The 17,723-nt window shown below is 40.2% G+C and overlaps 1 protein-coding gene across 5 annotated transcripts in view; it reads left to right on the top strand.

The window, feature by feature from the left end:
* The first annotated feature begins 602 nt into the window (after window positions 1–602).
* ZNF470 (zinc finger protein 470) overlaps window positions 603–17,723 on the top strand; it is a 42,538-nt gene continuing 25,417 nt past the window's right edge. Inside the window, exons 1-7 of one of the 5 annotated variants that reach the window (XR_007404441.1) lie at window positions 1,026–1,178; window positions 1,844–1,973; window positions 2,917–3,007; window positions 8,343–8,469; window positions 8,827–8,922; window positions 11,272–15,457; window positions 16,268–16,655. Coding sequence is in view for 2 of the 5 variants with exons in the window: in XM_049098644.1 (XP_048954601.1) it covers window positions 2,948–3,007; window positions 8,343–8,469; window positions 8,827–8,922; window positions 11,272–13,142 (2,154 nt within the window). In the remaining 3 variants the exon portion in view is untranslated. Of the gene's footprint in view, window positions 749–1,025; window positions 1,179–1,843; window positions 1,974–2,916; window positions 3,008–8,342; window positions 8,470–8,826; window positions 8,923–11,271; window positions 16,656–17,723 lie in introns of those variants that run through there. The other 4 variants (XM_049098644.1, XM_049098963.1, XM_049098729.1 and 1 more) reach the window with 4 other exon arrangements.

The following is a 17,723-nucleotide window of genomic DNA, read 5'->3' as shown; positions in this document are numbered from 1 at the left end:
AACGGAGTCAGGGAGACTGGAACCTGGGAATCCAGCTCCAGATGGTGTTGTGCGGCTTGCCATATCTGGTGGGCCAGTATCTACACACTCTGTAACTTTATTTTATTTTTAAAAAGATTTTACTTATTCATCAGAGACACAGAGAGAGAGAGGCAGAGACATAGGCAGAGGGAGAAGCAGGATCCTCCTGCAGGGAGCCGGATGTGGAACTCGTTTCCAGGACCCCGGCATCATGCCCTAAGCCAAAGGCAAATGCTCATCCAGCAACCCAGGTGCCCCTGTAATTTTATTTCTTCCTGAGCACTTACTATGTGCCTGGAACAGAACCCTAACCAGGACCTACAAGCAGCGTCTTCATGGGGCTCTCATTCTCACAGGGCTACAGAAAATGGGCTGGGGGCTTAGATTCACCAGAGAGAGGACTAGACATGAACTAAGACAGGCTACACACACACACACACTCAGAAAGTCACAAATCACAGAAGTGCACAAAACACGCAAAGCCCAAACCTTCACTCACCTCCTATTCCCAAGGCTCCGCCTCTGAGCCCTGAGCCCCGCCCACTCCCTCTCCCGCCTGAGCACCGCAGGACGCCTGTGATCCTCTGTGCACAGGGGCGGTGACCCAGGCCTCCGCGTGGGGTGCCTCTGGGAGGCGCCTGCGCATTCCGAGCTTGGCGGAGGCGGGGAGGGGGACTCCCAGAATTCCCTGGGCTCCGCTCGCTTCAAGGGGCGTCCTATACTTCAGGTACCCAAAGCCGGGCCGACAGGTCGTTTCTGTTCTGCACCAGGGGCCTCTACAGGAGCTGAGGGTTGCAGTCCCTAGGCCGCGGTGGGGGGAACCAGACCGGCAGCGCCCCGCCGGATCTCGACTACCCTCCCCAGGGGCCCTTGCGGCGGAGGATGCGCCCGCTTCCGGCGGGGACCCGGCTTGCTGGAGCCAGAGGGTGGGCAGCTGCTTAGGAGAGAGCGGGGCGTCTCGGGAGCCGGCGGCTGACTGCCTGACTGGTGCGGGGGGACGGGGGGGCGGCTGCCCGCGTCTGGCAGCCCGAGGGCGGCGGGGCGTGCGGGGACCGGTGGCGGCGGAGGCCGGGCTCGGGACAGCTTCCTGGGGGAGCCTGGTGCGGGCCCTGTGGGATCCGTGAGACCTGAGTGGCGGACCAGGGCTGAGTGCACAGGTAAGGGTGACAGGAGCTGGGGCTCGGTGGTGCGGGTCCCGGACCAGGGCGGCCCCAGGAGTCCCAGAGTCGGGGGGTCCCCGGGGCCGGAGTGTGCGGCTGACTTTTCCACAGAGTCGGAGGTTCCCGGTGCAAGAGTGTGAGGCTGACCTGTCCACAGGGTCGGTGGGTCCCTGTGCCCAGAGTGAGGCTGAGCTGTTCACAGAGTTGGGGGGCCCCCTGGGGTGGAGAGTGAGGCTAACCTGCCCACAGAGTCGTGTGTGGGGGGTCCCTGTGCCCAGAGAGTGAGGGTGAGTTGTCCACAGAGTCTGCGAGTGCCTGGGGCTGCAGTGTGAGGCTGACCTGTACAGAGTCACCTGATCTGGTCTAAGGCCCTAGCCCCCAGGTCATTGTGGGGTGGGGCTTGCAGGGGAAGTGATGTTGGAAGCCTCGTCTGGAAATGGAGAGTGACCCCCTCCTTTCCAGAGCGAGGTCACAGAACTCTTCCCATTCCTGCTTGGCACTTCTCTGTTGCACCCCTTTCCCCACCACCAGAGCGAGGAGAGAGAGACAGTAGGAGGAAGCACTGCTCACAGCCATACTGTTCTTTGCTGGTTTTGCTGAGTAACACCAGGTAGCATATACATATATCACATCACAAAGTGGAAACTTCCTCCTTTTTACAGAGAGGATGTAAGCATGTGGAGGACAAGTAATTGCTAGTGAGTGGAGGGACCAGGATTCAGATGCAGGACTGGCTGACTGTGGAGTCCCTTCTGTACTCATCTCATGTAATCCCCTCTACAACTGCTTGAGGTCAGTATCCTGAACCACTTGGGATAGTTGCAAAAGTGACTCTGAGAGGGTAAATAATCTCAAACCTCCACCAAGAAAGTTTTTGTTTCTCAAACTTTCTGACCCAGTTTCTCTTAGGTAAGATGGAGATGAGAATGTGAACCTCATAGGACTGTCATAAGGATTAAATGAGCTCCATAAAGCACCTGTAGGTCCTGCCCTGTAACAAGTGCTCAATAGTGTTCATTCTTATTATCATCATTATAATAAAGCTTTGAGGAAAGTGGAGTTTAGAGGAAAAAACCAGAATCAATCAGATACTTTATATTTTTTTAAATTTCTTTTTTTTTTTAAGAGTTTATTTATTTATTCATGAGAGACACAGAGAGAGAGAGGCAGAGACACAGGCAGAGGGAGAAGCAGGCTCCATGGAGAGAGCCTGAAGTGGGACTCGATCCCTGGTCTCCAGGATCACGCCCTGGACCCCAGGCGGCGCTAAACCGCTGAGCCACCCGGGCTGCCCAAGTCAGATACTTTAATCCTCTTTCTGATTGAAGAAACTTGGCTCAGAGTGGGAGGGGACTTTTTTAAAACTATAGTTTGTCACAGAGCAAAATGGGTCTCTTGATGGTTTTGTTTTGTTTTGTTTTGTTTTTTGGTTCAGTCTCTGTAAGCCACATGAATTCTTTCTGACAGAGGTAGTACTTCCCTCTGGGGCAGATGGCTTTTTCCAAGTGTTAACAAGTAGGTGGCTGTGAGAGAGAAGGAGATTGTACTCAGCCTGAAAAACCTAGAGCAGAGAAGAACCCCAGCTGTAAATTATAGGTCTCCCAGTGAGTGCCTGAGTGGAGTTTGGGATGGGAGTTGGGGAGTGAGAACAGTTGGAGTTGAAGGGAGGAAAGAGTTTCTAGGCAGTGATTATTCGAGCTACTAAGCTTCTCAGTACTCTTTTCTCCTTTCCCAGCTCTACCTCTCAGGGTAAAGCCCTTCTCCTAATGAGGAGCCAGGAAGAGGAGGAGGTGATAGGAGTTGAACTTCTTAAAGCCACATCTCTGGTGAGTTAGTATTCCCTCTCCTTAAAATACAGTCTTGCCTTACAGGATTTGGTAATGTTTGTTTCCTTCTGAAGATTATTTGCTTAAGAGTTCCATACTAGGTGGGGCCTGTTTCCTATTTTTTTTTTCCCTTTCTGATGAGTGGTGGGTCCATAGAGAGAGACTCAGATAACCCAGAGCCGTCTCAGAGCTTCCTCTTCTTCCTGGAGCTGTTTAATCTTTGTTCAAAAAATGACCCACTCTGAGCTCTTCCATATGCTCAGGTTTTTTATGAGTATATGATAACGCAGAAGGACAGTCCTTAGAGAAAATTTGAGAGTCATGATTTGCCTACTTCCTTAGTAGCCATCCTGGCTTTCAGAGAGCTTATAATATGTTGGAGAAACGAAAAGGCAGTGAACATTTATTTATACAGTGTGATCAGTGCTGTAGGTATAGATTAGACTTCCTCCAGAATAGTGAGAAAGGACCATTCATGGGCCATATGAATACCTTCCAGTGAGTTAGAAAAAGGTGTCCCTTCCTCTGGACTGGTGAAGCTCTGTAACAGGCCACAATCTAGTAAGAGGAAATTACTTTGTTTTTACCTTCTTTTTGCCTTTTGGTGAGAGATCCTTGATGGCATATAGCCTGCATAATCATAGTCACTGTTGGAGAGAGGAGGGGTTGGAAGGTACAATTCCTGAGTTGTATCTTTTTAATTAATTAATTTTTATTTTTAAAGATTTTACTTATTTAGTCATTAGAGATACAGAGAAAGAGGCAGAGACATAGGCAGAGGGAGAAATAGGCTCCATGCAGAGAGCCTGATGTGGGATTTGATCCTGGGACTCCAGGATCACACCCTGAACCAAAGGCAGACACTTAACCACTGAGCCGCCCAGGTGTCCCATGTTTTATTATTTAATAGAGATTATTGCAGTAATCATCTTTGTTGTTGAATTTTTGCCCTCATCACTGATTATTTTCTTGGACTAAATTACTAATTTTTCATTTCTTTTGGATTAGAGCTTCTCAAACTTTAGAACATTTTTAATTTTAATATTTTTATGACCAATAATAGAATTAAGCACTGTAATTCATGTTGTAATTAAAGTAAACTACTAAATGAGTGTCATCAGCAAATTTTATAAGAAATTATAAAGTTTTATTAAGCTTAAAAAGCCTATCAAAAAATAACATGATAGTAGAATTTGTCTACTTCTGTATAAAAGGCCATGAGCAACTTATATCAAAGCAAAACCCCTTTTCTGATTAGATATAATGCCACAAAACATACTATCAATGGAACTTGTTTCCTAAGCATTTAAATATTTTAGACGATAGCAGTGTTATTTGTGAGGAAAATATCTTAAGAGCACAGAGCATGGCATAAAGATTAATAACATGACTGTGGCACCAGACTGCCTGGGTACAAATTGTAGCTCTAATACATCCTGGATATATTACCTTAATTTCAGTTTCCTCAACCATAAAATGGGAATAATACCAATACCTAATTTATAGTACTGTTGTGAACATTAAGGAGTTAATGTATTTTGTGTTTAGAAAATACTTGGCACATAATAAGCACTATATAAACATTAGCTTTATATGCTACTATTAGCTTTTGTGCCCATGTAGTTCTTCATACAATATATACATTATATACATACTATAACAGAAATGTGAAAAACCTACAGTATGATGTTTGATGCACAGGAAGCCCTAAAGATCAGGAGGCTTTTTATTTCCAATGGAATATTAATTTTAAAACTAATAATAATTTACACTGAATATGAAAGTCCTTGTTTTGGGCTGACACTACCCTGTCTTTCCCACTGAAAGTTGCTATAGAATCAGAACAGCATGCATGAAGTAGCAATTTGAAGTCTCTAAAAAAGTAAATTGTAGTAGGGTGATTAGGGAAGAAACCCAAGATGTGATGTGTGTACCTTTTTTTTTTTTTTTTCCTCCCAGTATCTCCTAGCATGGATTCAACAAAGCACAAAACTGAGAAGGGGGTTTTGGCATGGATAAAAAGAACTGCGAGAAAACTTAGTTCAGGCTCAAGAAATAGGAAGGGGATCTAATAATCAGAGAGGGTGAATGGAAATCTTCCTTCAAAAAAAATTCTCTTTTTTTGTGCCCTGAGACAGTTGCAGTGGGGTCTGCAGAAAAATTCTGAAGGAGAATTTTCTGTTATTGAAGAAGCTATGTTCCCTAGAGGGTGGAGTAAACTTTTTGCCTCTTTTCCCACCCCTGTTTCTGTTCTTTCCTTGCTTGGCCCCAGGGGTGGGTACAGTCAGGGTAGCTGAGCCTCACGGTAGAGTGGAATAAATAAGCCCCAGTTATCTGCCCAGAGGACTGAAAAGAGGAACCCCCTAGGAAATAGAAGACACTGGAGAGACCAGAGAAGGAGGAGCTTTGGAAATCAACCATAAAAAGTTGTTTATGAATTCCTGGGCTTCCTCTAAGTTGCTTATGCATGTATCGGGCCCTGAAGAGCATACCATAGCCTATGAGAAGTGGACTCCAGGATAGACCATTGGCCACCAAGTGGTGCATCTGTAGTACAGAGGCAAATATCACTTCATAGGCTTTGGAAATGGAGCCTGAACAAAGTATCAACATTCTCTATATATTTTAAACAGGATATAGAGTTTCATAATATCCAAAATGTCAAGGATACAACCTAAAATTACTCAGCTAATGAAAAATTAGGAAAATTTCAATTCACAGCGGAAAAGTTAATCACCAGATGCTAACATTTATGTGACGTAGATGTTGGAATGATCTGATAAACAATTTTAAAGCAGCTGTTATAAAAATGCTCCAACAAGTAAAGTGAACACTCCTAGAGCAAGGAGGTTGTCTCAGCAAAGAAATAGAAAATATCAATAAGAATTGAAAAATATAATTACCAGAATAAGTTCAATGGATGGGCTTAGTGGCAATATGGAGATGACAGTGGAAAGAGTTAGTGAACTTAAAGGTAAATAGAAACTGATCTGAACAATAGATAAAAGATTGAACAGAGCCTCAGAGCCCTGTGGGACAATACCAAAATGTTCAACACTTGTATCATTCAAATCCCAAAACGTGAAGTGTAGAAAAAATATTTGAAGAAATAATGACTGAAAAATTCCCAATTTTAGTGAAGGACATAAACTTGTGAATCCATGAAGCTCAGCAAATTCCAGCATAGATAAACTCGAAAGAAATCCTTGTGTGGGAGCTTCATAATGAGACTGCTGGACACTACAGCCAGAGAAAAATGATGCTTAACATATAGGGCAGCAGCAATTTCAGTTCTGTGGATTGTTCCATCAGAAATTATGGAAGTCAGAAGACAGTAGAACAACTTAAAAAGTACTCAAAGGAAAGAACTATCAACCCACCATTATATGTCCAGCAAAAATAACCTTCAGAATTGGTGAAGTAGTTTCTCACATGAAGGAAAACTAAGAAAATTCATTGACAGATTTCTAAAAGAATTGCAAAAGGAAGTTCTTCAGATAGAGATTATAAGAAGGGAACTGGAACATCAGGAATGAAGAAAGTACAACAGAAATGGTAAATATATATGTGTAAATACAATAGACTGTTCTGAGTTATTTAAAATATCTTCAAAGGTTAAAAGCAAAACTGTTGTCTTCAACTTACTGAACAGAACAGGATTTGAGCATAGTCTGGCTTCAGAGACCATGTTCTTTATTACTATAGTATATTGAAATTAGATAAAATAATAAGTAAAACTTTTGTTGAAGTCTTAAACCAAATGTTTTCACCTGTTCTTGGCTGCCTCCTCCTATTCCTTCTTTCCTATCCCTCCATCATCATCATAGGTTGCAATTCTTGAGCACTTAGCCAGGTCCTACGACTGTTACTTCATTTAATTCTCAAGATGCAGCTATGAGCTGGGTTCCAAAATCAACAGTTTTTTACAGTTTTTTAATTAACAGCAGTTAATTAACTTTGCCAAGATCACCTAGTTAGTTAGTGCCAGAGCATGAATTCTTTGGAATGATCTGATTTTTTTCCTCTGGTTTTATTCACAACAGGTGTTTATTCAAAACTCATTCTTAAATGTTGATATAGGTGAAATCACAAAGTAAGAAATGGAAAATCTGCCAGCAACCACAAATGGGTGACTGATACCTCTTGCTGGTTGGTTAGGAAATTCAGCCCATGTAATAAAACAGGTTGTACTCATCTCATATGATTCTTTTGATACATCTCAGCAGATTATCAAAAACAACTTTACAAATGTGTTTCCCTTTTTTTTTTTTTTTGAGATTTTGTTTATTTATTCATGAGGGACACAGAAAGAGAGGCAGAGACACAGGCAGAGGGAAGAGAAGCAGGCTCCATGCAAGGAGCCTGATACTAGACTCGATCCTGGGAACCCGGGATCCGGCCCTGAGCCAAAGTCAGGCGCTCAACTGTTGACCCACCCAGGTATCCCTTAAATGTGTTTTCCTAATGCAAATATATTTTTATGTCAAAAGGAAAAAATATTGCTAGGTATTTTTTTCTTTTATTTTTGTAGACACACCTCTTTAATATCTCAGAACACTAAGATTTCTTAGAATATGTTGTGGAGGTTGAAAACATGTTCATCAGGTCAGCATCTTTCCTTGAATCTTCCCCCCACAGTCCCAGAGCTCTTTAATTTTTCCATGTAGAAAAGTGATCTAGCTCCTAACATAGATACACAGTTGACCTTTGAACACCATGGGGGTTGGGGGCTTTGATCCTCGCATAGTTGGAAATCTGCATAGAACTTTGTTTCCCCCAAACATAACTACTAATTACCTACTGTTAACTAGAAGCCTTACTGATAATAAAAACCGTTGATCAATAGATATTTTGTATGTTATGTGTATCATACATTATATTACAATAAAGTGAGCTAGAGAAGAATTGTTAAAGTCATATGGAAGGGAAAATACACTACTGTACTTACTGAAAAAAATTCACATGTAAGTGGACTTGTGAAGTTCAAACCTGTGTTGTCCAGGAGTCAACTGCAATTTAGTACTTGATAGTCTGTTGTAAATGCAGTCAACATTTTTCATGAGAATATCTTCTCACCACTATAAAATTGTAAATGTTTGAAGAGCAGAGAGTGTCTTTCATATTTTTTCTTTTTTACTAATATGTATAATATAACTAGACAGAAAGGTTGTCCAGTAGCTAACTATATGACCTAGATGATTTAGACCTTGGTATAATTACTTATGCACAGAGTTTGTTTTTTCCCCCCATCATGTGAACAGCATAGCCCTTTACCCCTAGAGCCAGCTAAGAAATGGCATGAACATTGAGCAAGATTATTTTTGTGTCATTTTAGGATTCGATGACTTTCACAGATGTGGCCATAGACTTCTCCCAAGATGAATGGGAATGGTTGAATCTTGCTCAAAGAATTTTGTACAAGAGAGTGATGTTGGAGAACTACAGGAACCTGGTTTCATTGGGTAAGGGTATCTTCCTCCTTCTACCTCCCCATTGGAGTCTTTCCACCTCAGTAGTCTTTCATGTCTGTATCCGCATTTTCCTACAATATCCCTTTTCTCTCAATACCGTTTGGATTGGGTCATAGCTCAGCAATATCCATAACATAGCCAATTTTCTTTTTTTTTTTTAAAGATTTTATTTATTTATTCATTAGAGACAGAAAGGTGCAGAGACATAGGCAGAGGGAGAAGCAGGCTCCCTGCAGGGAGCTCAATGCGGGACTCAATTCCAGGACCCTGGGATCATGTCTAGAGCTGAAGGCAGATGCTCAACTGCTGAGCCACCCAGGTGTCCCTCTTATCTTTTCTTATATGCAGGTCTCTGCATTTCTAAACCAGACATAATCTCCTTATTGGAGCAAGATAAAGAGCCTTGGATGATGAAGGGAGAGATGACAAGAGATCTCTACCCAGGTAAGTGCAAATAACTATAGAGTTGAGGTACTATTCTCAAGATGTTTCTTTAAAAAAAAAAAGTTTCTGATACTTCTTGGAAAACACCTCTCAAAATCCCTCTCAAATTGAACTTTTTTTTCTAACACCATATTTAAATGGATCTTCTCCACTATGTGACATACCATTTTTACCTTTACTGATTTCCTGCAAATACCACAATCTGTGAACTCATATATTCTATGATGCTTACATAGTTCTTAATAATCTCTGATGGTCAGCATTTCAGAATTCTTTAGACAAATTTATGTTTAGTTTTTTTAACTAGTTTAAATATTTTCTTTAAAATATAAGCTTATCAGGTTTACAATTGTTATAGCTATGCTCTTCCTTTTGCTTTTAATTATTTTTGTCTTTGATGATGTTTCTGTTTTGCTATTTATTTTTGCTTTATGTCTTCCCCCCCACCATGCCATCCCACTCCTTGAATTGAAAGTTCTACAAATTGTTACCCTTATATATATATTTTTTTAAGATTTTTTATTTATTTATTCATGAGAATACACAGAGAGGAGAGAGAGAGGCAGAGACACAGGCAGAGGGAGAAGCAAGCTCCATGCAGGGAGCCTGACGTGGGACTCGATCCTAGGTCTCCAGGATCATGCCTTGGGCTGAAGGCGGCACTAAACCGCTGAGCCACCCGGGCTGCCCTGTATATATATTTTTTAAGATTTTATTTATTCATGAGAGACATGGGCAGAGGGAGAGGTAGGCTCCACGCAGGGAACCCGATGTGGGACTCGATCCCGGGTGTCCAGGATCACGCCCTGGGCCAAAGGCAGACGCTCAACCACTGAGCCACTCAGGCGTCCCCCTTATATTTTTAAACCTGTGTTTTAAAATCCAATCACTTGAGATTCAAAGCATCATCATTTGACACTTGTATAAAAGAATAAATTAGGTAACAAGTATTACCTACTTTTTCTTTGTCCATCATCACCCCACTTTTGTTGTACTCACTGGGATTTTTGGCCCAGTTTATTTTTTAAAATTTATTTTTTCCCTGCCTTGCTTGAAAGCTGTATTTCTGGTATGAAAGCTAGATAAGAGTTTATAGATTATATATTACAGTGGAATCCACCTCATGTGGGATGTTTACAGTTTATTCTGTAGCTTGTAGTATGGCTTTTTCAGGCTTCCAGTTCTCATAGGTTCAAGAAGATGATGTTGGTAGGATACCTATAGGTACACTTATAATGTACACTTAATGGTGTACATTAGTAAATAAGAAATAAAAAATAAATAAGCATGCAATTCAAGATAGTAGAAAAGAGAAAATGAGTCTAAGGAACACTTAAAATAAGTTATGAATAGTGACTTACACTGCTGGGAATACAAGTAGGAATAAATGAACTAGAAAATAGTGTATTTAATGAAAATAAATCAAATTGGTGCTTTAGAAAACCAATAGAGCATATAAACTATCAAATGAGAGAAAATAAGAAAAATAATAGTAAGTAACCATTGATGTATAAGTACTTAGAAGAATAATATATAAAAAAAAGAATCATGTGAACCTATTTTCCTCAATTTTCTGTAAGTAATTTGAAAACCTGGATGAGATGGACAGTATTTTAGGAGAATATAAATTACCACCACTGACACCAGGAGAGAGAAAATTTCAACAGACTGATTACCATTCAAGAAATGTAGAAAGGGGATCCCTGGGTGGCTCAGCAGTTTGGCACCTGCCTTCAGCGCAGGGCATGATCCTGGAGCCCCGGGGATCGAGTCCTGTGTTGGGCTCCCTGCATGGAGCCTGCTTCTCCCTCTTCCTGTGTCTCTGCCTCTCTCTCTGTGTGTCTCTAATGGATAAATAAATAAAATCTTAAAAAAAAAAAAGAAATGTAGGAAGTTATTTCAAAACTGCCTCCCCAAGAACAGAAGCAACAACCTCCAATAATTTCACAAATAAATTCTGTAAAACCTGTAAGGAAAAATATCGACATTGTTTAAAATTTTCTACAACAGAGAATAAAAAAGAGAACTTTAAAAAATTGTGTTTATGAAGACAGCATTTGATGCCCAAATCTCACCAAAATAGCATCAAAAAAGGAAAATACAGACAAATCTCAATTATGAACATTGGTACATAATTTTTAATAAAAATTCATATTGAAATCATATACCAGAGTCTGGGAGGGTTTATTTCAGAACTGCAAGGATGGTTGCATTGCCTAACTTTATATAAGAATTGTCAAAGACCTCTGTGGTCTTCAGTAACTATTTGAGTCCCATGGTTTCATTTTGGAAGTTTCCATTCTTCTAACATTAAGTAAAGGAGACATTTGCTTTCTCAATATTTTTCAGACTTGAAGTATGTTTGGATGACCAGGGAATTACCTCCAAACCAGGACATTTATGAAGAAAAATTATCCCAGGCAATGATAATGGAAAGACTTCCAAGCTACAACCTTAAATGTTCCACATTAGGGGTAAGCTGGAAATGTGAAGACCTATTTAAGTGGGAGCTGGTAAGTGAGAAGACACACTTTAGTCAAGAGACAGTCACTCATATAGATAACCTTATTGAGAAAAGAGACTGCTTTAACAAGTCTGGGACAGTTTTTCATCTGAATAGATTGTCTTATCTAAAGCAGGTATTTCCCATTGAAGAGAGAATATATAGTTTTGACACAGATCAGAAAAGTTTAAAAACACATTCATTTGTAAAAAAACACAAGCAAGTCTATGGAGAAAAGAAACTTTTGAAATGTAATGACTGTGAGAAAACGTTCAGCAAAATATCAACCCTTACTCTTCATCAAAGAATTCATACCGGAGAGAAACCCTATGAATGTATTGAATGTGGGAAAGCCTTTAGCCAGAGTGCCCACCTTGCTCAACATCAGAGAATACACACAGGAGAAAAACCTTTTGAATGTACTGAATGTGGGAAAGCCTTCAGTCAAAATGCTCACCTTATTCAACATCAGAGAGTTCATACTGGAGAAAAACCTTATCAATGTAAGCAGTGTAATAAAGCCTTCAACCAGCTTGCACATCTTGCTCAACATCAGAGAGTTCATACTGGAGAGAAACCCTATGAATGTATTGAATGTGGGAAGGCTTTTAGTGATTGTTCATCCCTAGCTCATCATCGAAGGATTCACACTGGGAAAAGACCATATGAATGTATTGACTGTGGGAAAGCTTTCAGGCAGAACGCTTCTCTTATACGTCATCGGAGGTATTATCACACTGGAGAGAAACCATTTGATTGTATTGATTGTGGGAAGGCTTTCACTGATCACATAGGACTTATTCAGCATAAGAGAATTCATACTGGAGAGAGACCTTACAAATGTAATGTGTGTGGGAAGGCTTTTAGCCATGGCTCGTCCTTGACTGTACATCAAAGAATTCATACAGGAGAGAAACCTTATGAGTGTAATATATGTGAGAAAGCCTTTAGCCATCGTGGTTCACTTACCCTTCATCAAAGAGTTCATACTGGTGAGAAACCTTATGAATGTAAGGAATGTGGGAAAGCTTTTCGGCAGAGCACACACCTTGCTCATCATCAGAGAATTCATACTGGAGAGAAACCTTATGAATGTAAGGAATGCAGCAAAACTTTCAGCCAGAATGCGCACCTTGCACAACATCAGAAAATACACACTGGAGAGAAACCTTATGAATGTAAGGAATGTGGTAAGGCTTTCAGTCAAATTGCACACCTTGTTCAACACCAGAGAGTTCATACTGGTGAGAAGCCTTATGAGTGTATTGAATGTGGGAAGGCCTTTAGTGATGGCTCCTATCTTGTTCAACATCAGAGACTCCACACTGGCAAAAGACCATATGTATGTCTTGAATGTGGAAAGGCCTTCAGACAGAGGGCATCCCTGATTTGTCACCAGAGGTGTCATACAGGTGAGAAACCTTATGAATGTAATGTTTGTGGGAAAGCCTTTAGCCATCGTAAATCCCTTACTCTACATCAAAGAATTCATACAGGAGAGAAACCTTACGAGTGTAAGGAATGTAGCAAAGCCTTCAGCCAGTTTGCCCATCTTACACTTCATAAAAGAATTCATACTGGAGAAAGGCCCTATGAATGTAAAGAATGTGGGAAAGCCTTCAGGCAAAGTGTACATCTTGCTCATCATCAGCGAATTCATACTGGGGAGTCCTCAATTATTCCCTCTTCCCCATCCCCATACCACCAAGTCCTCTAGATTCAATCTTCTAAATGCCTTTAGGATCCATCCAGTTTTTTCCATCATCATAGTACAATATGGAGTCACCTCATTTTGATTTTTATAGTATTATAACCATTTTCCCTTCTCCTCTCAAGTGCATTTTTAACACTGTGGCAGCTTAATCTTTTAAAAATAAAAATCCATACTTATGTTGCTTTCCCATTTAAAACATTTGTCTTTAAGAGTATGTTAGTCCATTTAAAAGGCTTAGCACACCATTCTTGACATACAATTAGTTAGTGCCATTAAGGTAAAGGTTTCCTTGCTGTCATGTTCAGCTGCAAGTAAATCTGCAGTAGGTCAAGACTAAGAAACCTAAAGATTTTAGAGCAGACAGAGGACTCTACTTTCCCAGGAGGTAGAAAACTGAACACATTCAGAATTGAAAGATTCTGTGATGAACAAGGGTAATGTGGTGGCTCACCACTCCCTCTATATGAATAAACACAAGGACTGATAGAATTGCTGATGAGAAACTCTCACTTTGCCTGGCACTTAGAAGTGAGAATAGGCCAGTTAGAACAAAGACATTTGATAGAATGTAGGACTAGCCAGATATTTAAAACAAACTAAAGTCTCAGTAAGCTACGAAAACTTGAGTAGATTAATAGCTATGAAATAAGCTGAAGAAAGTAGTTTAACACTTTGTTTGTTTGTTTGTTTGTTTTTAGTTTAACACTTTGACCTCTAGAAAAGCACAGACAATTCCTGTGGTGTTTGAAATGTTCTAGAGCATAAAATAAAGTAAAGCTGCCCATCTTATTCTATGAGATTGACAAGACTGGTACCAAAACAAAAACATATGCTGCAATTAGCTTATAAATGTAGATGTTAAAACTTGAACTTTTTAAATATTAAAAGGTAGAGTAAATGGAGAGCTAGACACATCTTTGTATAGAAGGAGTCTGGCAAAGATATTTCTGTGTTAAATATGTAAATGATAATCCAGTAAAACTCCCAATATATTTTTAAGTTGATATGCGGATTCTGATCATGTATAGAATTATGGTATGAGAAGGAATATAGTACTCACTTAACATTAACTGAGCATTAGCTAATGTGCCAGGTCCTGTTTTAGGTTCTGGGGATACAGCAGAGTGTAAAATATGCAAGTTTTTGCCCTTACAGACCTAGTGGGAGAAGACAAAGTTGAAGTATATACCATGTGATAAGTATGTAATATGTACCATGATGAGAAATCACTGAAAGCTAGGGAGTAATGGTGGAAGTAGTGCCTTAGTATTCGCAGGACATGTGGGCATTAGAAGCAGGTAACTCAGACACAACCGGCATAATGAGAGTAGTCATTTTGGTCCAAAGGTAGATAATTATGCTTTCAGTATTGCAGGAGGAGAGAATTGATGGTTTAAGAAAGATCATGAGAGTTCTCTTTACTCTTTACTAATAGTGATTTCAGGACTGGTGGAGGTTGTTCTTTTTGTTTGTTTGTTTTGTCTGTTTCTGTTTTTTTGTTTTGTTTTGTTTTTTTGTTTGTTTTTTTTGGTAACAGCTTTATTGAGATACAATCCACGTATCATCCAATTCACCCATTTAGAGTATACAATTCAATGACTTACTATTTCAGTTATGCCATCATTACCACATTTCATTACCTAAAAAAGAATACCCCCACCCCTAGAGGAGTACCCTTACTTGGACCACACTGTGCTTTTGGATTCCCTCTTGACTGTCCTATGGCAGCATAGAAGGCCATGTGAAGGGAGCTTGTGGCTCCAGAGGGCATGAGTATGAAAGTGGAGCTTTGGTGTTCTCTTTACTTTGGGATAGAGACTAGGGGATGGGTGGTCTTATTAGACTCCCACTATGTATGATAAAAATAATTTTTCATTGCAGTGGGGGAAGATGGATTAATCAAATGGTGGGGGGACACTTTGCTCTCTGGAAAGACCTATATTTATACTTTGTACACTAATGAAGCTCTAAAGATCAAAAATCTAAGTACAAGAAAATATTTCTATAACTTTGAGGTAGACCTTCTTAGGTATTTATTACACATAACCCAAGAGCTGACATTAAGATAACATTTATGTGTGGAAAATATCAGTCATACAAATAATTAAGTCAGGGCATCCCTGGGTGGCTCAGTGGTTTAGCACCTGCCTTTGGCCCAGGGTGTGATCCTGGAGTCCCAGGATCAAGTCCCATGTTGAGCTCCTTGCATAGAGCCTGCTTCTCTCCCTCTCCCTGTGTCTCTGCCTCTCTCTCTCTCTCTCTGTCTCCCATGAGTAAATAAATAAAATCTTTTTAAAAACCAAAACAGGGATCCCTGGGTGGCGCAGCGGTTTAGCGCCTGCCTTTGGCCCAGGGCGCGATCCTGGAGACCCGGGATTGAATCCCACGTCGGGCTCCTGGTGCATGGGGCCTGCTTCTCCCTCTGCCTATGTCTCTGTCTCTTTCTCTCATAAATTAAAAAAAAAAAAAATTAAAAAAAAAAACCCAAAACAAATAAAGTCATACAGATATGAGATTGAAAGAAAATATTTGCAAACAAATATAACAAAGGATAATAGTCCCTAATAGTCAAAGCATTATTACAAATCAATAATAGTAACATCTGCAATTCAGTAGAAAAATGGCCAAAGTGAGCAGCTCTGGTGGCTCAGCGGTTTGGTGCCGCCTTTGGCCCAGGGTGTGATCCTGGAGGCCCAGGGTCGAGTCCCATGTTGGGTTTCCTGCATGGAGCCTGCTTCGCCCTCTGCCTGTGTCTCTGCCTCTCTCTGTGTGTCTCTCATGAATAAACAAAATCTTTAAAAAAAAGAAAAATGGACAAAGCTAGTGGCCAGTTCAAAGAGGGAAAAATAGCTAAGTATCACAGTGATGAAGGAAATGAAATGCAATATAAAGTGTTGTTATATCTCTACTTTTTTCCCCCAATAGGTTGGTTGGTTTTATTTTTTTTTTTAATTTTTATTTATTTATGATAGTCACACAGAGAGAGAGAGAGAGGCAGAGACACAGGCAGAGGGAGAAGCAGGCTCCATGCACCGGGAGCCCGACATGGGATTCGATCCCGGGTCTCCAGGATCGCGCCCTGGGCCAAAGGCAGGCGCCAAACCACTGTGCCACCCAGGGATCCCTAGGTTGGTTTTAAATCCTAGAAAAGTGTGATTATATCTAGTGACTGTCAAAAACAAGACAATTCCATTGTCAGTTATATAAATTTATGTGTGTATATGCCATTGGAATCATTCCTCAGAAACCAAAGTGTACAAAGGTAGGTAAATGTATAATGACAAAAATAATTTTTAATGGTGAACTCTATTAGAAACTATTAGAGTACTGGGTAAGTGGGTAAGTCAATTATGGTGTAGGCATTCAATAGAATTACATGCAGCTGTTGAAAAAAGAACTATAAATGTGAATAATAGCCATAGAAGTATAGTTATACTAAATGAAAAAAATTTTTAGACCTGTGTTCTAATATAAACCTCATAATTGTAATATCAAAAATAAAACTTAAAATATGTATTTTTGTTTTTGTCTGCCCAGTTTTCCATGCTTCCTTCTTTTGACACTACCATCTCTTCTTTTCCTTTGAGCAACTGACCAAACTGTATCATAATGGCTTCGATGGTCTTGGCTAATCAAATTCTCTCTGGAGTTTGAAAGGTAGTTGGTCTGTGTCATCCAATGGCAGCTCTCTAAAAGGATGATGCTGGTGTTCTTATGGCTGAGATCTTTGGGGGTCACTCTAGTTTTTGTGCTTTCTAAGCCTATAATTCCTCAAACTACCTACTATTCTTCTACTACTTCGTTTTTTACCTACATTGCTCATCTGCTTGCAATAAAGAAGCTTAACCAATATGGAATTTGGTATGAAGATTAGGTGAGGCCATAGAATCTTTGGAAAATTGAAAGTGTTAGGGATCTGTTTTTAGGTGAGATGGGACAAGTAAAACTCCCATTTCTTTTCTAGCCTAAGAAAGTGAAGAGCTTGCGGTGTGCACTGGGTAAATATCCAACTGAATTATTATTTGTAGTTACCTAAGATGAATAGAAGTCAGGGAACCTGGATAATGGCAGTTTAGACCTGGATAATGGCAGTTTAAACAGAAAGAGGAATTCTAAGTCCAAAAATGTGTATGATGCTGGTATCTAATTGCTTTGTGTAGTTTAAAACTCAGATCTGGAACTTCTGGCATCAAGGCAAAAAATTTCAACTAGGGGTCTTTGTATTATATTTTTTTGGAGGGGGTCTTTGTATTATATTGTTGAAAGATGTATGCTATTTGAAGTCAGGCCATGTGACTCAAATAGCATACGAATAAGATTACTCAATGAAATTAAGAGTCTCCTTTTATGGTTTGCTAAAGTGGGATGCTGTTAAATTCCATATTTTATTGTAGAGTGGTTGTTATGGAATGAATTGTATCTCCCCCCTCCCCGCCCCAAATTCATTTGTTGAAGCCCTTTAAAGGAGGGCTTCAAATTAAGGAGCCCTTTAAATTAAGAGTAGATGATGTGACGAGGGTGGGCCCCTAATCTGATAGGACTAGTATCCTTATAAGAAGAGGAAGAGACACCAGAGCTACTAAA

The sequence above is a fragment of the Canis lupus genome, chromosome 1 (assembly GCF_003254725.2).
Source record: "Canis lupus dingo isolate Sandy chromosome 1, ASM325472v2, whole genome shotgun sequence".
NCBI lineage: Eukaryota > Metazoa > Chordata > Mammalia > Carnivora > Canidae > Canis > Canis lupus.
This window is presented reverse-complemented; position numbering and strand designations above follow the sequence as displayed.